Source organism: Aquarana catesbeiana, linkage group LG13 (assembly GCF_042186555.1).
Source record: "Aquarana catesbeiana isolate 2022-GZ linkage group LG13, ASM4218655v1, whole genome shotgun sequence".
Lineage (NCBI taxonomy): Eukaryota > Metazoa > Chordata > Amphibia > Anura > Ranidae > Aquarana > Aquarana catesbeiana.
In genome coordinates, this window is record NC_133336.1 from 887,491 (window position 1) to 910,766 (window position 23,276).

The 23,276-nt window shown below is 49.5% G+C and overlaps 1 protein-coding gene across 2 annotated transcripts; it reads left to right on the plus strand.

The window, feature by feature from the left end:
• Positions 1-972: 972 nt before the first annotated feature.
• SLC25A47 (solute carrier family 25 member 47) lies at positions 973-23,193 on the plus strand (the record flags this gene model as incomplete). 2 transcript variants are annotated; one of them, XM_073610126.1, is given in 5 exon segments in its annotated part: positions 973-1,091; positions 9,021-9,064; positions 18,938-19,009; positions 22,464-22,646; positions 22,923-23,193. In XM_073610126.1, coding segments are annotated over 5 exon segments (601 nt in total), but the record flags the coding sequence as incomplete, so codon positions are not given.
• Positions 23,194-23,276: the final 83 nt, after the last annotated feature.

The window sequence follows — 23,276 nt, forward strand, 5'->3', positions numbered from 1 at the left end:
CACCCCCCCCGGTCTTTTCCTTTATTTCCGGCTCGGTGAGTTTTATTCGTTTTCCTTTATCATATAGAACTCGGGACATTTGTCATGGGAAGGGGGGAGGAGGGGGGGGAGAAGGTCCAATCAGGAGAGGAGATGCCGGGAGAGTCTGAAGTCCCTTTGGCCGGCTCTGGGGTCCTCCTGCCCCCGGAATGGAACTCATTGACCTTCCAATGTTTATTCCCAGTGATGTCCAAGTAGGGTGAAGGTGACCGGAGAGCTCAGGGGCCCCAGAAGCTGCCAGCGGGGCCCCTGTGACTGAAGATTCCGTATTTTCTTTATTTATTGATGAAGAATTTTTCTTTTCAGTTGCAGGAAATGGAAGTGGATCTCCGGGGGGGATTTCCCGGCTCGGCACAATGTAGAGATACGTCTTCCATACCTGGGGGAGGGGGAATCAGCAGCCAATGATTACAGTGATCTTCGCTGTCTTCCAGGTCCTGAGCCAATCAGCTGTGGCCCCCTATAGAGCGCGGGGGAGGGGTGTATTATATGTAGGGCGCCTTGTATGGAGGGTTTGGTATCTATTTGCTCGGTGTAACATCATATTTTATATTTTACAAGAAAATTTGGGTCATTTATGGTGATTTTATTTATTTAATTATTTAAAGTGGTTTTTTTTCCCGCGTGACGACGATCACCATTTTATTCTTTAGGGTCTCTGCTAAATATATATCTATAAAATGTTCTGAGTCATTTTCTAGCAAAATATACTGTTTGTTCCATGTGAACAGGAAGTGTCAGGAAAGTCCTGGTGGGGGGGGGGGGTTGTGGGGGGAGTTGTTGGGGGTTGTGGGGGGTAGAGCCCCCCATACAGAGGCCAGGAAGAGGGGGGTGTATAATATAAAGCTGCACTGTCTGTGTGGTGAGAGGAGGAGGCCGGCCTCACCTTTATAACACTCAGGAGGCTTGTCTGTCACCTGACTTGTGACCGGATCTCAGGCTGACCTTCTCTCCGGATTCCTGATATAAATACAGAGGGAAATATTGTCACCGATCGTCACTTCCAGGAATCCGATCGCACATGGCGGACTTCATAGCCGGAGGCCTGGGAGGTACACAGCCTCTATATGTATATAGATCTGGGGGGACGCAGCCTCTATATGTATATAGATCTGGGGGGGGACGCAGCCTCTATATGTATATAGATCTGGGGGGACGCAGCCTCTATATGTATATAGATCTGGGGGGGACGCAGCCTCTATATGTATATAGATCTGGGGGGGCGCAGATACTCTATATGTATATAGATCTGGGGGGGCGCAGATACTCTATATGTATATAGATCTGGGGGGCTCACAGCCTCTATATGTATATAGATCTGGGGGGGACGCAGCCTCTATATGTATATAGATCTGGGGGGGACGCAGCCTCTATATGTATATAGATCTGGGGGGACGCAGCCTCTATATGTATATAGATCTGGGGGGGGACGCAGCCTCTATATGTATATAGATCTGGGGGGGACGCAGCCTCTATATGTATATAGATCTGGGGGGGACGCAGCCTCTATATGTATATAGATCTGGGGGGACGCAGCCTCTATATGTATATAGATCTGGGGGGGACGCAGCCTCTATATGTATATAGATCTGGGGGGGACGCAGCCTCTATATGTATATAGATCTGGGGGGGGACGCAGCCTCTATATGTATATAGATCTGGGGGGGACGCAGCCTCTATATGTATATAGATCTGGGGGGGACGCAGCCTCTATATGTATATAGATCTGGGGGGGACGCAGCCTCTATATGTATATAAATCTGGGGGGGACGCAGCCTCTATATGTATATAGATCTGGGGGGGACGCAGCCTCTATATGTATATAGATCTGGGGGGGACGCAGCCTCTATATGTATATAGATCTGGGGGGGCGCAGATACTCTATATGTATATAGATCTGGGGGGGCGCAGATACTCTATATGTATATAGATCTGGGGGGCTCACAGCCTCTATATGTATATAGATCTGGGGGGGGACGCAGAATCTATATGTATATAGATCTGGGGGGGACGCAGCCTCTATATGTATATAGATCTGGGGGGGACGCAGCCTCTATATGTATATAGATCTGGGGGGACGCAGCCTCTATATGTATATAGATCTGGGGGGGGACGCAGCCTCTATATGTATATAGATCTGGGGGGGGACGCAGCCTCTATATGTATATAGATCTGGGGGGGGATGCAGCCTCTATATGTATATAGATCTGGGGGGGCGCAGATACTCTATATGTATATAGATCTGGGGGGGGGGTCGCAGCCTCTATATGTATATAGATCTGGGGGGGACGCAGCCTCTATATGTATATAGATCTGGGGGGGACGCAGCCTCTATATGTATATAGATCTGGGGGGGACGCAGCCTCTATATGTATATAGATCTGGGGGGGACGCAGCCTCTATATGTATATAGATCTGGGGGGGACGCAGCCTCTATATGTATATAGATCTGGGGGGGGGGGATGCAGCCTCTATATGTATATAGATCTGGGGGGGGTCGCAGCCTCTATATGTATATAGATCTGGGGGGGGGATGCAGCCTCTATATGTATATAGATCTGGGGGGGATAGATGGATGGAGGGATGGATGGATGGAGGGATGGAGGGGATGGATGGATGGATGGAGGGAGGGGATGGATGGAGGGGATGGATGGAGGGAGGGATGGATGGATGGAGGGATGGGATGGATGGATGGGATGGATGGATGGGTGGAGGGGATGGATGGAGGGGAGGGATGGAGGGATGGATGGATGGATGGATGGGTGGAGGGGAGGGATGGATGGATGGATGGAGGGGATGGATGGAGGGATGGATGGATTGATGGATGGAGGGATGGAGGGATGGATGGAGGGATGGATGGAGGGAGGGATGGAAGAATGGATTGATGGATTGATGGATGGATGGATGGATGGATGGAGGGATGGATGGAGGGATGGATGGATGGATGGGGGGATGGATGGAGGGATGGATGGGATGGATGGAGGGATGGATGGATGGAGGGATGGATGGATAGAAGGGATGGGAGGGATGGAGGGATGGATGGATGGATGGATGGAGGGATGGATGGATGGATGGATGGATGGATGGATGGAGGGATGGATGGATGGATGGATGGGATGGATGGAGGGATGGATGGATGGATGGGATGGATGGAGGGATGGATGGATGGATGGAGGGATGGATGGATGGAGGGATGGATGGAGGGATGGATGGATGGAGATTGTGGGTAGTGTGGGGAACACAGACAGTTCCACTTGCGGATGACGGTGGATTTTCATAGAACAGAAACATGAAATGAACTTTGGGATTGGATGGATGGATGGAGGGATGGATGGATGGAGGGATGGGAGGGATGGAGGGATGGATGGATGGAAGGGATGGGAGGGATGGATGGATGGAGGGATGGATGGAGGGATGGAGGGATGGATGGATGGATGGATGGAGGGATGGATGGATGGATGGAGGGATGGATGGATGGAAGGGATGGGAGGGATGGAGGGATGGATGGATGGATGGATGGATGGAGGGATGGATGGATGGATGGATGGATGGAGGGATGGATGGATGGAGGGATGGATGGAGGGATGGAGGGATGGATGGATGGATGGATGGATGGAGGGATGGATGGATGGATGGAAGGGATGGGAGGGATGGAGGGATGGATGGATGGATGGAGGGATGGATGGATGGATGGATGGAGGGATGGATGGATGGAGGGATGGAGGGATGGATGGATGGAGATTGTGGGTAGTGTGGGGAACACAGACAGTTCCACTTGCGGATGACGGTGGATTTTCATAGAACAGAAACATGAAATGAACTTTGGGATTGGTGGGAATGTTCCCCCCCCCTCGGTAGAATGAAGCGCCCCTCCCATCCCCCGGTATTAGATGGTATTACCCGGGAATGGTGGAGATTTGGAGCAGTAAAGCTGATTTCACTAAGCTCTCCGCTGAGGTCACACTGAGATCTCCTCCATTCATGTCTATAGAGGTGACCCCGCTGTGTCCTCCATGGAATGGGGGAAGGGGGGACTCCCAGCACTGAGTCTTCTCTATGGACTGTGGATGGAGCTGCCAGAGACCCTCAGAACAGAGGAACCAATTGCTGGATGTCAGTGGAGGAGCTCAGTGATTGGCTCTCTGTGCTCAGATCACACCCACAACCATCGATGAAGCTTGAGGGACAACTGTCACTTCCTGTGTGTGGATATCAGTATATGAAATGAAAGGTCTACCTATCCAGGTGATGGTCTATAATAATATACAGTGAGTAAAATAAGTATTTGATCCCCGACCAACCAACAATAATTCTGCCCCCCACAGACTGGATACAGTAGGTGCTCATGTGGTATATATATATATATGGAGTATATAGAGAGTGTATATAGTATATATGGAGTATATAGAGAGTGCATATAGTATATATGGGGGGTATATATGGAGTATATAGAGAGTGTATATAGTATATATGGGGGGTATATATGGAGTATATAGAGAGTGTATATAGTATATATGGAGTATATAGAGAGTGTATATAGTATATATGGGGGTATATATGGAGTATATAGAGAGTGTATATAGTATATATGGAGTATATAGAGAGTGTATATAGTATATATGGAGTATATAGAGAGTGTATATATTATATATGGGGGGTATATATGGAGTATATAGAGAGTGTATATAGTATATATGGAGTATATAGAGAGTGTATATAGTATATATGGGGGTATATATGGAGTATATAGAGAGTGTATATAGTACATATGGGGGGTATATATGGAGTATATAGAGAGTGTATATAGTATATATGGGGGTATATATGGAGTATATAGAGAGTGTATATAGTATATATGGAGTATATAGAGAGTGTATATATTATATATGGGGGGTATATATGGAGTATATAGAGAGTGTATATAGCATATATGGAGTATATAGAGAGTGTATATAGTATATATGGGGGTATATATGGAGTATATAGAGAGTGTATATAGTATATATGGGGGGTATATATGGAGTATATAGAGAGTGTATATAGTATATATGGGGGGTGTATATGGAGTATATAGAGAGTGTATATAGTATATATGGGGGGTATATAGAGAGTGTATATAGTACATATGGGGGGTATATATGGAGTATATAGAGAGTGTATATAGTACATATGGGGGGTATATACGGAGTATATAGAGAGTGTATATAGTATATATGGGGGGTATATATGGAGTATATAGAGAGTGTATATAGTATATATGGAGTATATAGAGAGTGTATATAGTATATATGGGGGGTATATATGGAGTATATAGAGAGTGTATATAGTATATATGGGGAGTATATAGAGAGTGTATATAGTATATATGGAGTATATAGAGAGTGTATATAGTATATATGGGGGTATATAGAGAGTGTATATAGTATATATGGGGGGTATATAGAGAGTGTATATAGTATATATGGAGTATATAGAGAGTGTATATAGTATATATGGAGTATATAGAGAGTGTATATAGTATATATGGAGTATATAGAGAGTGTATATATTATATATGGGGGGTATATATGGAGTATATAGAGAGTGTATATAGTATATATGGAGTATATAGAGAGTGTATATAGTATATATGGGGGTATATATGGAGTATATAGAGAGTGTATATAGTATATATGGGGGGTATATATGGAGTATATAGAGAGTGTATATAGTATATATGGGGGGTATATATGGAGTATATAGAGAGTGTATATAGTATATATGGGGGGTATATATGGAGTATGTAGAGAGTGTATATAGTATATATGGAGTATATAGAGAGTGTATATAGTATATATGGGGGGTATATATGGAGTATATAGAGAGTGTATATAGTATATATGGAGTATATAGAGAGTGTATATAGTATATATGGAGTATATAGAGAGTGTATATAGTATATATGGAGTATATAGAGAGTGTATATAATATATATGGGGGGTATATATGGAGTATATAGAGAGTGTATATAGTATATATGGAATATATAGAGAGTGTATATAGTACATATGGGGGGTATATATGGAGTATATAGAGAGTGTATATAGTATATATGGGTGGTATATATGGAGTATATAGAGAGTGTATATAGTATATATGGGGGTATATATGGAGTATGTAGAGAGTGTATATAGTATATATGGAGTATATAGAGAGTGTATACAGTATATATGGGGGGTATATATGGAGTATATAGAGAGTGTATATAGTATATATGGAGTATATAGAGAGTGTATATAGTATATATGGAGTATATAGAGAGTGTATATAGTATATATGGGGGGTATATATGGAGTATATAGAGAGTGTATATAGTATATATGGAGTATATAGAGAGTGTATATAGTATATATGGGGGGTATATATGGAGTATATAGAGAGTGTATATAGTATATATGGGGGGTATATATGGAGTATACACAGACACTACAGTAGGTGCTCATGTGGTACACAGATTAGTCCCGTCAATGTAAGAAGGTTCTCCTAACGACAACTCGTTATGTGTATAAAAGACACCTGTCCACAGAATCTCTTTCTTCCATCCAATCCTCACCATCATGGGGAAGACCAAAGATCTGTCAGAGGACGTCAGGGAGAAGATTGTAGACCTGCACAAGGCTGGAATGGGCTACAAGACCATCAGCAAGAAGCTTGGTGAGAAGGAGACAACTGTTGGAGCGATTATTCACAAATGGAAGAAATACAAAATAACCATCAATCGTCCTCGGTCTGGAGCTCCATGGAAGATTTCCCCTCATGGGGTGAGGATGGTCATGAGAAAAGTGAGGGATCCGCCCAGAACTACATGGGAGGAGCTTGTGAAGGATCTCAAGGCAGTTGGGACCACAGTCACCAAACAAACCATTGGTAACACAATACACCACCATGGATTGAAATCCTGCAGCTCCCGCAAGGTCCCCCCTCAGGAAGACACATGTAGAGGAACGTCTGAAGTCTACCAATCAACATCTAAATGATTCAGAGAAGGATTGGGAGAAAGTTCTGTGGTCAGATGAGACCAAAATTCAGCTCTTTGGCATTAACTCGACTCGCCGTGTTTGGAGGAAGAAAAATGCTGACTATGACCCTAAGAACTCCATCCCTACAGTCACACATCATCCCTACAGTCACACCCCATCCCTACAGTCACATCATCATCCCCACAGTCACATCATCATCCCTACAGTCACACCCCATCCCTACAGTCACACACCATCCCTACAGTCACACATCATCCCTACAGTCACATCATCCCTACAGTCACACATCATCCCTACAGTCACACATCATCCCTACAGTCACCATCCCTACAGTCACACCATCCCTACAGTCACACCATCCCTACAGTCACATCATCCCTACAGTCACACACCATCCCTACAGTCACACATCATCCCTACAGTCACACATCATCCCTACAGTCACATCATCCCTACAGTCACACATCATCCCTACAGTCACACACCATCCCTACAGTCACACACCATCCCTACAGTCACACACCATCCCTACAGTCACACATCATCCCTACAGTCACACATCATCCCTACAGTCACACATCATCCCTACAGTCACACACCATCCCTACAGTCACACACCATCCCTACAGTCACATCATCCCTACAGTCACACACCATCCCTACAGTCACACATCATCCCTACAGTCACACACCATCCCTACAGTCACACATCATCCCTACAGTCACACATCATCCCTACAGTCACACATCATCCCTACAGTCACACACCATCCCTACAGTCACACATCATCCCTACAGTCACACACCATCCCTACAGTCACACACCATCCCTACAGTCACACATCATCCCTACAGTCACACACCATCCCTACAGTCACACATCATCCCTACAGTCACATCATCCCTACAGTCACACACCATCCCTACAGTCACATCATCCCTACAGTCACATCATCCCTACAGTCACACATCATCCCTACAGTCACACATCATCCCTACAGTCACACACCATCCCTACAGTCACATCATCCCTACAGTCACATCATCCCTACAGTCACATCATCCCTACAGTCACACACCATCCCTACAGTCACACACGGAGGTGGAGACATGATGATTTGGGGTGTTTCTCTGATAAAGGTTCAGGCCGACTTTGCCACATTGAGGGTCCAATGGACGGGGCCATGTATTGTAAGATCTTGGAGGAGAACCTTCTTCCCTCAGCCAGAACACTGAAGATGGGTCATGGATGGGTCTTCCAGCATGACAATGACCCAAAACATATCGCCAAGGCAACAAAGGAGTGGCTCAAGAAGAAGCACACGAAGGTCACGAAGTGGCCTATCCAGTCTCCAGACCTTAATCCTATAGAAAATGTATGGAGGAGCTGAAACTTCGAGTCGCCAAGAGACCTTCAGGATTTAGAGAAGATCTGTAAAGAAGACAAAATCCCTCCTGAGATGTGTGGAAACTGATCACCACCTACAAGAAACGTCTGACCTCTGTGATCTCCAACAAGGGTTTCTCCACCAACTACTAAGGGGAGCAAATACTTATTTTACTCCATTTATAACATTTGTATTGTGTGGTTTTTCTGGATTTTTGGTTGATATTCTGTCTCTATCATATAAAATACACCTATGATAAAAATTATAGACCCTTCATTTGTATGTAAGGGGGCAAAACTTACACCATCTGCAGGGGAGACAATCGTTATTCCCCCCTCTGTATAATTGTCTATAATGGTCTATAATGGTCTATGATGGTCTATAATGGTATATAATGGTATATAATGGTCTATGATGGTCTATAATGGTATATAATGGTCTATGATGGTCTATAATGATATATAATGGTCTATAATGGTCTATAATGGTATATAATGGTCTATAATGGTCTATGATGGAATACAATGTGGTAATGTTCTGTCCAGATGACCGGTGTGCCGTGTTTTTATTGTAGGGGCGTGCGGAGTGATGGTGGGGTACCCCCTGGACACGGTGAAGGTATATTGCTCTCAGTATATGGGAATTGTACATTTTCTGGTCGGAATGTTTGGAATCTTCTCTCAATCTAAAGAGTTTCCTAAATAAATCTTATTTTTGTGAATTTGTTGCCAAGTTTCTTCCCTGGAGATCCCACCTGAGAGCAGCAGTGTGGAGCCACGCCTTGTTGTTGTGTTTCAGAAGCCGATATAAGCGATGCCAACACCTCCAATGTGGCCACTTGCTGGACTGAACTAACTAGCACTAAACAGGGGGACCGCATAGGGAGATACCAAATACTAAAGAGAAACAAGCTGCAGTGGCTCTGAACCACCACTAGATGTCACTCTACATCAGAACCTCAATAATGGATGCAGTTTAATTCAATAGCTGAAAAGGACATGAAATCAGGTCCATCAGAAGAGCCCAGAGAAGGAAGTCACATGGCAGGCTGACCACACCCACACTGCTGCAAATGGTGAGGCGGGGCTTAGTGTTGTCATCCTGCAACAGGAAGTTCTGTTATTGGCAGGATCTCCGGTAAGAAACTTTCCAGCAGATTCACAAAACAATACGGCTGAGGGAAGCTGTATACAGCGAGGTATATACCATGAGTGACACCTATCATTACAGCCAACCACAGGGAGAGGCTGCTGGGGGCCCCATCAATATTCTGCTATGGGGCCCCATCAATATTCTTCTATAGGGCCCCATCAATATTCTGCTACGGGGCCCCATCAATATTCTGCTACGGGGCCCCATCAATATTCTTCTACGGGCCCCATCAATATTCTTCTATAGGGCCCCATCAATATTCTTCTATAGGGCCCCATCAATATTCTGCTACGGGGCCCCATCAATATTCTTCTACGGGCCCCATCAATATTCTTCTATAGGGCCCCATCAATATTCTTCTACGGGGCCCCATCAATATTCTTCCACGGGGTCCCATCGATATTCTTCTACGGGGCCCCATCGATATTCTTCTATGGGGTCCCATCGATATTCTTCTACGGGGCCCTATCGATATTCTTCTACAGGGTCCCATCAATATTCTTCTACGGGGCCCCATCAATATTCTTCTACGGGGCCCCATCAATATTCTTCTACGGGGCCCCATCAATATTCTTCTACGGGCCCCATCAATATTCTTCTATGGGGCCCCATCAATACTCTTCTACGGGGCCCCATCAATACTCTTCTACGGGGTCCCATCGATATTCTTCTATGGAGCCCCATCAATATTCTTCTACGGGGTCCCATCAATACTCTTCTACGGGGTCCCATCGATATTCTTCTACGGGGTCCCATCGATATTCTTCTATGGAGCCCCATCAATATTCTTCTACGGGGTCCCATCAATACTCTTCTACGGGGCCCCATCGATACTCTTCTATGGGGCCCCATCGATACTCTTCTACGGGGCCCCATCGATACTCTTCTACGGGGTACCATCGATACTCTCATACGGGGCCCTATCGATACTCTCATACGGGGCCCCATCGATACTCTCATACGGGGTACCATCGATATTCTTCTATGGAGCCCCATCGATATTCTTCTACGGGGCCCCATCAATACTCTTCTATGGGGTCCCAAGATCAGTAGTGACACTTCTGAAGAAATCCAAAATGAGAGCTGGAAGAGAAGAGAAGAAACTTCCATCTGGTGAATCTCCGCCCACTTCCTGTTCTGTTTCTGGATCAGGAAGTAAAAAGAAATCTCCCCCTCCCCTCCCCCATCGGGCGCAATCCCTCCCCACACCTCAAGGGGGACATTATCTGTATATACCCCGGACATGTATGTAGAGTATATATGTCCAATACAAAATGGTGCGCTGTTCCTTTAAATTGAGTCAAATGTGATATTCAACTTTAAATGCATCGAATAATATTCACAACGAATGAAAATAAAGTCCCTGAAAAGGTGCCAATAATATAAAGTGCTGGGTGCGTCCCCATCCTAATGATAAGCAGACCGCCTCCCCCAATACACGCCCCCCTCCCGCCCCCCCTCCCCCAATACACACACCCCTCCCCAATACACGCCCCCCCTCCCCAATACACGCCCCCCTCCTCCAATACACGCCCCCCCTCCCCCAATACACGCCCCCCTCCCCCAATACACACACCCCTCCCCCAATACACGCCCCCCCTCCCCCAATACACGCCCCCCTCCTCCAATACACGCCCCCCTCCCCCAATACACGCCCCCCTCCTCCAATACACGCCCCTCCTCCGCCAATACACACACCCCTCCCCCAATACACCCCCCCTCCCCCAATACACGCCCCCTCCTCCAATACACGCCCCCCTCCCCCAATACACACACCCCTCCCCCAATACATCCCCCCTCCCCCAATACACGCCCCCCCAATACACGCCCCCTGTCACGGAACGTCCCACACTCCGCTTGAGTGCTTCCGTCAGTATACCGCTTCCTAAGTTCTGGAACACGAGTCCAATGGATCTGGCTATAGGAACCCCAAGAACTAGACAACACCAGTCTTGGAGTACATCAGGACTAACTTTATTTGAGATCTCCCACACATTTATATACCAGGATGACTCAAAGCTAACCTAATTAACATGAGCTCCAATAGGAGTCGTCCCGTCTCCTACATTGTATAGAGGACAATGTGATCAGCTCATTCAATTTACACACATTACCATAAACATCAACACAGGGTTAATTAGAACAAACAACAATGAGTTGAATACCCTTAGAACCTAGACTAAACTTATTTACATTAAACACATTATAGCTGACATCAGACAGGTGAGTGGAGTTGATGACACCAGCATCTCCTCACAGGATGTGTCCCAACAGAATGAATCCATTGAAAATCCAGGGCCCATAATCAAAAGGCAACAGGCTTGCATACAGTCCTCTCCAACAGCCTCTGTCCCGGCTAGGTCTGTCACATTTCTCCCCTTTCGGCAGGAGACTAACACAGGAGGAGACCCCAGACGGGTTGACTCCGAAGTTAGTCCATAGTTCCAGTCCTCTAATGCCTGTACCCACACAGTACCCCAAACAAATTGTTCCAAACAGAGTATTACTCACCCAGCCAACCTCTGCCTCTCTCAGAGAACATATCTGCCACTGGGGAGAGGCCTGGACTGGCTCTTCTCCCTGGAATCCTTTCTGCCGCTGGAGGGAAGACAGGGTGTCTGGGCTCACTCTGTCATGCTGTTGGGGATCGGGGCCCACTGCCCAGCATCCCTGGGGTATACAGGTGGAGACTGAAGTCCCATCCACCTTCACAGGAAATCCATCCTCTGTTAGTTGAGGGCAGAGTCCAGCAGTCCTCGGCCCTGTTGCCAGCCCTTCTGCTGGAAACCCCACACCATCTGTTCCGGCTAACTGTTGGAGAGGGAGGCCGACTGCCCCGCCTCCCTGGAACTCTGTAGTTGTTGCCGGTGCTGGGCAGAGGTTGGTAGCACTCTGCCCTGTTGCCAGCACTTCTGCTGGGGACTCTGCATCCTCTGCTCCGGCTAACTGTTGGGGCAGGCAGCTGGCTTCCTCCACTCCCAAACTGTGTAGCTGCCATTGGGGAGGTGAGCCGGCTGCTTCCTTTTCCATTCCCTCATCTGGCTGCTGGGACGACATGTCTATGGTACTGTCTCCCAGGTACACGGATCTTTGCTGGGGAGGAAAGCCCACTTCCTCCACCCTGGCCAACTGTTGGGGAGGGACAACACACACCTCCTCTCCCTTCTCCCCTTGTATCTGCTGCTGGGAAGTGATTGCCATCTTCTCAGCCTGAGCCTCCACAATTGCTGCAGGTGTGGGGCAGAGGTCTTGGACCCTCTGTCTGGTTGCCAGCACTTCTGCTGGGGGTTTGCCAGGTGGTTCCTCCTCTACAGAAACGTCTATTAAATCCCCAGTCTCTGGAATTGGTAAAAGTGTGGGACAGAGGTCTTGGACCCTCTGTTCAGTTATCAGATCTTCAGCTGGAGAAGTTTGTTTTAACTCCATAGATGCTGCTGGCAGAAAATCACATGTCCCTGTCAGTGTTGTGGGAGAAAGGCCGACTACCTCTTCTCTCAGGAAGGCTGAAGCCACTGTTGGTGCTGGGCAGAACACAGTGAACTTTGGCCCTGATAGCAGCTCTTCTGCTGGAGGCTCATCAGGTTGTTCTTCCTCAGCAGAAAAGTCTATCAAATCCCATGTCTCTGCAACTGATGTCTGGGGATAGAGGTTCACCATCTCCTGTCCATGGAACCCAGAAGATGCTATCATTTCTGGGCAGAGGTTAGCAGAGCTCTGCCCTGTTGTCAGCACTTCAGGTTTGGGGACGGCAATCTCCGGATTTTCCACTGCCGATTCTCTGGCATGCTGCTGAACTTGTTCTAGCAGTTTCCTGTATGCCCTTTCCAGATGCTGTTCCTTCCTTAGCAAATGGTCCAGATCAGGTTTGAGCTCTGAGACCCCTGCAAGACCGAGCATAGACTCTCTATATTCTCGCAGGTCCTCAAGGTCAGGTTCCCCTTCATTGCCAAACATAAAAAGATCTGTAAGGCTCTCCCACAGCAATCCAGGGCCGCCAAAGTCATATCCCTCCGGAGAGCATTCTGTTGTCTCCCCTAAATATCCCTCCTCTGCGTGCCATTGCAGAGCCCGATAACGATTGTCCAGCTCTATCTCCTGCTGGACCAACCTGTCCAACTTAGTCACCCATCGCTCCTGGGGCTGCTCTCCCAGGAATGCCATCCGCAATGCCGGTTGGTCACTGGCCCGTTGCTCTTGGGTTGGAAAGCACTTGCCCTGTTTTATACCAGCGAGACGGAGGGCTGCAATCCAGAGCTCCACCCGAATTTGCTGCCTAAGCTCCAGGTATTCATCCTCAGACACAGTCCTGGTGTATGTTGAAAGGATGATCCGCAGCAGCCCCGGGAATTCTGATGCCAGGTCCATATCTCCGCTGGGGTGACTGAAGTCTGCTATGCTGATCTTGGATCCAGTTGGAGGTTTGGATGTCCCAGACTTTAGGAAGCTTTCCCGCTGCTTGCCACCAATGTCACAGAACGTCCCACACTCCGCTTGAGTGCTTCCGTCATATACCGCTTCCTAAGTTCTGGAACACGAGTCCAATGGATCTGGCTATAGGAACCCCAAGAACTAGACAACACCAGTCCTGGAGTACATCAGAACTACTCTTTATTTGAGATCTCCCACACATTTATACACCAGGATGACTCAAAGCTAACCTAATTAACATGAGCTCCAATAGGAGTCGTCCCGTCTCCTACATTGTATAGAGGACAATGTGATCAGCTCATTCAATTTACACACATTACCATAAACATCAACACAGGGTTAATTAGAACAAACAACAATGAGTTGAATACCCTTAGAACCTAGACTAAACTTATTTACATTAAACACATTATAGCTGACATCAGACAGGTGAGTGGAGTTGATGACACCAGCATCTCCTCACAGGATGTGTCCCAACGGAATGAATCCATTGAAAATCCAGGGCCCATAATCAAAAGGCAACAGGCTTGCATACAGTCCTCTCCAACAGCCTCTGTCCCGGCTAGGTCTGTGAAACCCCCCCTCCCCCAATACACGCCCCCCTCCTCCAATACACGCCCCCCTCCTCCGATACACACACCCCTCCCCCAATACACGCCCCCCTCCCCCAATACACACACCCCTCCCTCAATACACGCCCCCCCTCCCCCAATACACGCCCCCTCCCCCAATACACCCCCCCCTCCCCCAATACACGCCCCCCTCCCCCAATACACGCCCCCCCAATACACGCCCCCCTCCCCCAATACACACACCCCTCCCCCAATACACGCCCCCCTCCCCCAATACACACCCCCCAATACACGCCCCCCTCCCCCAATACACACACCCCTCCCCTAATACACACACCCCTCCCCCAATACACGCCCCCCCAATACACGCCCCCCCTCCCCCAATACACACCCCCCCAATACACACACCCCTCCCCTAATACACACACCCCTCCCCCAATACACGCCCCCCTCCCCAATACACGCCCCCCAATACACGCCCCCCCTCCCCCAATACACCCCCCTCCCCCAATACACGCCCCCCTCCCCCAATACACGCCCCCCCAATACACGCCCCCCTCCCCCAATACAACCCCCCCAATACACGCCCCCCTCCCCCAATACACACCCCCCAATACACGCCCCCCTCCCCCAATACACACACCCCTCTCCCAATACACGCCCCCTCCCCCAATACACGCCCCCCCTCCCCAATACACGCCCCCCTCCCCCAATACACACACCCCTCCCCCAATACACGCCCCCCCCTCCCCCAATACATGCCCCCCAATACACGCCCCCCCCTCCCCCAATACACGCCCCCCTCCCCCAATACACACACCCCTCCCCCAATACACGCCCCCCTCCTCCAATACACGCCCCCCTCCCCCAATACACACACCCCTCCCCCAATACACGCCCCCCTCCCCCAATACACACACCCCTCCCCCAATACACGCCCCCCCAATACACGCCCCCCTCCCCCAATACATGCCCCCCCTCCCCCAATACACCCCCCCAATACACGCCCCCAATACACGCCCCCCTCCCCAATACACCCCCCCAATACACCCCCCCAATACATGCCCCCCTCCCCCAATACACCCCCCCAATACACGCCCCCAATACACGCCCCCCTCCCCAATACACCCCCCCAATACATGCCCCCCTCCCCCAATACACCCCCCAATACACGCCCCCCTCCCCCAATACACACACCCCTCCCCCAATACACACACCCCTCCCCCAATACACGCCCCCCCTCCCCCAATACACGCCCCCCCAATACACGCCCCCCCTCCCCCAATACACCCCCCTCCCCCAATACAACCCCCCTCCCCCAATACACGCCCCCCTCCCCCAATACACGCCCCCCCTCTCCCAATACACCCCCCCAATACACACCCCCCCTCCCCCAATACACCCCCCCTCCCCCAATACACGCCCCCCTCCCCCAATACACGCCCCCCCTCTCCCAATACACGCCCCCCTCTCCCAATACACACCCCCCCTCCCCCAATACACCCCCCCTCCCCCCAATACACGCCCTCCCCCAATACACGCCCCCCCTCTCCCAATACATGCCCCCCTCCCCCAATACACGCCCCCCCTCTCCCAATACCCGCCCCCCCCTCCCAATACACGCCCCATCTCCCCCAATACACGCCCTCCCCCAATACACGCCCCCCCTCTCCCAATACACGCCCCCCCTCCCCAATACACCCCCCCTCTCCCAATACACGCCCCCCTACCCCAATACACCCCCCCTCTCCCAATACACGCCCCCCTCTCTCAATACACGCCCCCCCTCCCCAATACCCGCCCCCCTCTCTCAATACACGCCCCCCTCCCCAATACACGCCCCCCTCCCCCAATACACGGTGATCGCAGAGATCATAGACAGCTGGCGTCTCCATATCGGGAATGTGAAGAAGTGAAGGTAGGTGTGGGCGGAGCCTGGTGAGCACTTTATATTATTGGCCCCTTTTCAGGGACTTTATTTTCATTTGTTGTAAATATCGCACTTTATTACCATCTGATATGGAATTTGTGAATATTATTCGATGCATTTAAAGATAAATATCACATTTGATTCAATTTAAAGGAACAGCGCACCATTTTATATTCGTAATTTACTCGTCTCACATCCAGGATTTGGGTGGCAGCAATTCCACAGAGATTCGGGCGGCACAGTGGTGCAGTGGTTAGCACTCTCACCTAGCAGTAAAAAAGGGTCGCTGGTTCAAATCCCAACCACGACACTACCTGCCTGGAGTTTGCATGTTCTCCCTGTGCCTGCGTGGGTTTCCTCCGGGTACTCCGGTTTCCTCCCACACTCCAAAGACATGCTGGTAGGTTAATTGGCTTCTGTTCAAAATTGGCCCTAGTATATGAATGGGGACCTTGGATTGAGGGTAGGGACTGATGTGAGTGTGTGATGTACAGGGTTAGGGACAAGGGTCAGGGTTGTAGACACACACTCACTCAGGTTGAACTGGATGGACTGGTGTCTTTATTCAACCTTACTAACTATGACTATGACTATGACTATTCCGAGCAAATGATCTTTGTTTTTGACTTTATGGTATATTTGTATATAGTCAGAGCCCCTATGGTATATATACAGTATGTGACAAAAGTAAGTACACCCCTCAGTCACAGTTGTGTAAATCTTTTCTTCTATCTTTTCATGTGACAACACTGAAGAAATGACACTTGTCTACAATGTAAAGTAGTGAGTGTACAGCTTGTATAACAGTGTAAATTTACTGTCCCCTCAAAATAACTCAACACACAGCCATTAATGTCTAAACCGCTGGCAACAAAAGTCAGTACACCCCTAAGTGAAAATCTCCAAATTGGGCCCAAAGTGTCAATATTTTGTGTGGCCACCATTATTTTCCAGCACTGCCTTAACCCTCTTGGACATGGAGGTCACCAGAGCTTCATAGGTTGTCACTGGAGTCCTCTTCCCCTCCTCCATGATGACATCACAGAGCTGGTGGATGTTAGAGACCTTGCGCTCCTCCACCTTCCATTGAGGATGTCCCACAGATGATCAATAGGGTTTAGGTCTGGAGACATGCTTGGCCAGTCCATCACCTTTACCCTCAGCTTCTTTAGCAAGGCAGTGGTGGTCTTGGAGGTGTGTTTGGGGTGGTTATCATGTTGGAATACTGCCCTGCGGTCCAGTCTCTGAAGGGAGGGGATCATGCTCTGCTTCAGTATATCACAGTACATGTTGGCATTCATGGTTCCCTCAATGATCTGTAGCCCCCCAGTGCCGGCAGCACTCATGCAGCCCCAGACCATGACACTCCCACCACCATGCTTGACTGTAGACAAGACACACTTGTCTTTGTCCTCCTCACCTGGTTGCCCCCACACACGCTTGTCACCATCTGAACCAAATACGTTTATCTTGGTCTCATCAGACCACAGGACATGGTTCCAGTAATCCATGTCCTTTGTCTGCTTGTCTTCAGCAAACTGTTTGCGGACTTTCTTGTGCATCATCTTTAGAAGAGGCTTCCTTCTGGGATGACAGCCATGCAGACCAATTTGATGCAGTGTGCGGCGTATGGTCTGAGCACTGACAGGCTGACCCCCCCACCCCTACAACCTCTGCAGCAATGCTGGCAGCACTCATACGTCTATTTCCCAAAGACAACCTCTGGATATGACGCTGATCACGTGACCTCAGCTTCTTTGGTGGACCATGGTGAGGCCTGTTCTGAGTGGAACCTGTCCTGTTATACCGCTGTATGGTCTTGGCCACCGTGCTGCAGCTCAGTTTCAGGGTCTTGGCAATCTTCTTATAGCCTAGGCCATCTTTATGTAGAGCAACAATTCTTTTTTTCAGATCCTCAGAGAGTTCTTTGCCATGAGGTGCCATGTTGTAATTCCAGTGACCAGTATGAGAGAGTGAGAGCGATAACGCCAAATTTAACACACCTGCTCCCCATTCACACCTGAGACCTTGTAACACTAATGAGTCACATGACACCGGGGAGGGAAAATGGCTAATTGGGCCCAATTTGGAGATTTTCACTTAGGGGTGTACTGACTTTTGTTGCCAGTGGTTTAGACATTAATGGCTGTGTGTTGAGTTATTTTGAGGGGACAGCAAATTTACACTGTTATACAAGCTGTACACTCACTACTTTACATTGTAGACAAGTGTCATTTCTTCAGTGTTGTCACATGAAAAGAGAGAAGAAAAGATTTACACAAATGTCACTGAGGGGTGTACTTACTTTTGTCAGGCACTGTATATAGTCAGTGGCCCTCTGGTATATATATATATAGTCGGTGGTATATACTGCCCTGTACAGGTGACATGCTCTGTTTTGTATTGCAGGTGAGGATTCAGACGCAGGGGACGTATCGCGGGATTTGGCATTGTATCCATTCTACTTATAAGGTGGAGAAGGTAAGAAGTGACGACATTTTCTCATTTCTCTACATTACAGGAGAAGCTCTGGGGATGGGAATGTGACATCAGTTTTTATGGTGGAACGTGTAACATGTTCCCCTCCTGCCTCATCTCCCTGATTCGCTGCATCAGAGTTCTGTAAATGGGAAAACTACAACTACCATCATCCTTTGCAGCTGCCGACTTGTAGTTCTCAATAAACCACAAGGGGGCTGGTGAGCGCTGAGATCATTGTCTCTTCCTGTCAGATCTGCCCGTCTGTACGAGGGACATATAGACTGACAGTCTGCAGGAGTCCTGCATTGCACCCGCGTTCCGATGATCCCGCGTTCCCATGATCCGATGATCCCGCGTTCCCATGATCCGATGATCCCGCGTTCCCATGATCCGATGATCCCGCGTTCCTTTGATCCGATGATCCCGCGTTCCTTTGATCCGATGATTCCGCGTTCCCATGATCCGATGATCCCGCGTTCCCATGATCCGATGATCCCGCGTTCCCATGATCCGATGATCCCGCGTTCCCATGATCCGATGATCCCGCGTTCCCATGATCCGATGATTCCGCGTTCCTTTGATCCGATGATTCCGCGTTCCCATGATCCGATGATCCCGCGTTCCCATGATCCGATGATCCCGCGTTCACATGATCCGATGATCCCGCGTTCCCATGATCCGATGATCCCGCGTTCCCATGATCCGTTGATCCCGCGTTCCTTTGATCCGATGATTCCGCGTTCCCATGATCCGATGATCCCGCGTTCCCATGATCCGATGATCCCGCGTTCACATGATCCGATGATCCCGCGTTCACATGATCCGATGATCCCGCGTTCCCATGATCCGATGATCCCGCGTTCCCATGATCCGATGATCCCGCGTTCCCATGATCCGATGATCCCGCGTTCCCATGATCCGATGATCCCACGTTCCCATGATCCGATGATCCCGCGTTCCCATGATCCGATGATCCCGCGTTCCCATGATCCGATGATCCCGCGTTCCCATGATTCGATGATCCCGCGTTCCCATGATCCGATGATCCCGCGTTCCTTTGATCCGATGATCCCGCGTTCCTTTGATCCGATGATCCCGCGTTCCTTTGATCCGATGATTCCGCGTTCCCATGATCCCGCGTTTCCATGATCCGATGATCCCGCGTTCCCATGATCCGATGATCCCGCGTTCCTTTGATCCGATGATCCCGCGTTCCCATGATCCGATGATCCCGCGTTCCCATGATCCGATGATCCCGCGTTCCCATGATCCGATGATCCCGCGTTCCCATGATCCGATGATCCCGCGTTCCCATGATCCGATGATCCCGCGTTCCCATGATCCGGCGTTCCTTTGATCCGATGATCCCGCGTTCCTTTGATCCGATGATCCCGCGTTCCTTTGATCCGATGATTCCGCGTTCCCATGATCCCGCGTTCCCATGATCCGATGATCCCGCGTTCCCATGATCCGATGATCCCGCGTTCCCATGATCCGATGATCCCGCGTTCCCATGATCCGATGATCCCGCGTTCCTTTGATCCGATGATTCCGCGTTCCCTTGATCCGATGATCCCGCGTTCCCATGATCCGATGATCCCGCGTTCACATGATCCGATGATCCCGCGTTCCCATGATCCGATGATCCCGCGTTCCCATGATCCGATGATCCCGCGTTCCCATGATCCGATGATCCCGCGTTCCCATGATCCGATGATCCCGCGTTCCCATGATCCGATGATCCCGCGTTCCCATGATCCGATGATCCCGCGTTCCCATGATCCGATGATCCCGCGTTCCCATGATCCGATGATCCCGCGTTCCCATGATCTGATGATCCCGCGTTCCCATGATCCGATGATCCCGCGTTCCCATGATCCGATGATCCCGCGTTCCTTTGATCCGATGATCCCGCGTTCCTTTGATCCGATGATCCCACGTTCCCATGATCCGATGATTCCGCGTTCCTTTGATCCGATGATCCCACGTTCCCATGATCCGATGATCCCGCGTTCCTTTGATCCGATGATCCCGTGTTCCTTTGATCCGATGATCCCGCGTTCCTTTGATCCGATGATCCCGCGTTCCTTTGATCCGATGATCCCGCGTTCCTTTGATCCGATGATCCCGCGTTCCCATGATCCGATGATCCCGCGTTCCTTTGATCCGATGATCCCGGGTGCGATGCTTTCCGCGCTCCGAGTCAAAAAATAATAAATGCGCAATTTTACCTGCAAAAAGAACTTCATTTATTTATTTTTAAAAGGTGAACTTCTCCTGTAAGGGCCCCTATAGTGGAATATTGTACTCTGATATATGTGTGGTAATCATTCCTATGAATAGACCCTCCCCCGCTGTACATTGGTACATGCCCCCATGAATAGACCCTCCCCCGCTGTACATTGGTACATGCCCCCCATGAATAGACCCTCCCCCACTGTACATTGGTACATACCCCCCATGAATAGACCCTCCCCCGCTGTACATTGGTACATGCCCCCATGAATAGACCCTCCCCCGCTGTACATTGGTACATGTCCCCATGAATAGACCCTCCCCCGCTGTACATTGGTACATGCCCCCATGAATAGACCCTCCCCCCCTGTACATTGGTACATGCCCCCATGAATAGACCCTCCCCCGCTGTACATTGGTACATGTCCCCATGAATAGACCCTCCCCCGCTGTACATTGGTACATGCCCCCATGAATAGACCCTCCTCCACTGTACATTGGTACATGCCCCCATGAATAGACCCTCCCCCGCTGTACATTGGTACATGTCCCCATGAATAGACCCTCCCCCGCTGTACATTGGTACATGCCCCCCATGAATAGACCCTCCTCCGCTGTACATTGGTACATGCCCCCCATGAATAGACCCTCCCCTGCTGTACATTGGTACATGTCCTCATGAATAGACCCTCCCCCGCTGTACATTGGTACATGTCCCCCATGAATAGACCCTCCCCCGCTGTACATTGGTACATGTCCTCATGAATAGACCCTCCCCCGCTGTACATTGGTACATGCCCCCCATGAATAGACCCTCCTCCACTGTACATTGGTACATGTCCTCATGAATAGACCCTCCACCGCTGTACATTGGTACATGCCCCCCATGAATAGACCCTCCCCCGCTGTACATTGGTACATGCCCCCCATGGCAGTTTTCTTATTAGCTCCACAAATGTCCAGAGTTGAATAAAAAAACCCTCCCCCTCCCCCTCCCCCTCCCCATAGACTTCAATGGAGTTCACCTCCTCAGACTCTTCATGAACGGCCCCCCCTTCGGGAAGATCATTATATGATTTATAATATAAAATTGCCCCGGCAGTGTAGTAGTTTGCCCCGCCCGCACGCTGTGATTGGACGCACACTTATCAGATTTCATTTGGTTTTGAGATGTTGGTTCTTTAATAACGATGGCCTCCTGTTCCCCTCCCCCCTCCAGGTGTCCGGATTTTTCAGAGGAATGTCCATGCCGATCTCCACCGTCTCCGTCAGTTCCTCCATCGTTTTCGGGGTGTACCGGAATTGTCTTCACAACCTGTGTAAGCTGAAATATGGAACAGCAAATGTCAGACCCTCCAAAGTGGACATCTTCCTCTCGGGATACGCCGCCGGAGGAGCGCAGGTACTCGCCGTCACCGGTCATTGTACAAAGGGGGGGCATTAATCAGCTGGACCCTGAATTGTATGTGAACCCCGATATTCATCTCCTCTGGCTGAAGAGTTTTGTTATATCCAATGAGTCCAAAATATCCTCAGCCCCACCCAGCTCACCTCATGTGAACTACAGAACACCTCCTCCTATGCTGTGGAGATGAGGAGAGAGGGGGAGGTGTTCTGTAGTCTAATCATACTTCCTGTCTATATACACAGTGAGTGTCTTCCTCTATTCTCTCGGCAGGTGTTGGTATCGTCTCCGGCAGACATGGCGAAGGTCCGCCTCCAGACACAAGTGTGGCCCCACCCCTCCAGCACGTGTGCTCTTCTCGCTCGCCCCAAGTACACGGGACCGATGCACTGCCTGCTGACCATCGCCCGGGAGGAGGGGCTCTGTGGGTTGTATAAAGGAAGCTTCGCTCTCATGTTCCGGGACTGCCACTCCTTCGCCACCTATTTCCTGTCCTACAACGTGTTTCGGGAATGGCTCCTCCCACCGCAGCAAAGTGATTCAGGTAAATCGTACAGAGCTCCACACTGAGCGGATTCGACCCCCCCCCCCACACCGAGCCGAGTCCGTCCCCCCCACACCGAGCCG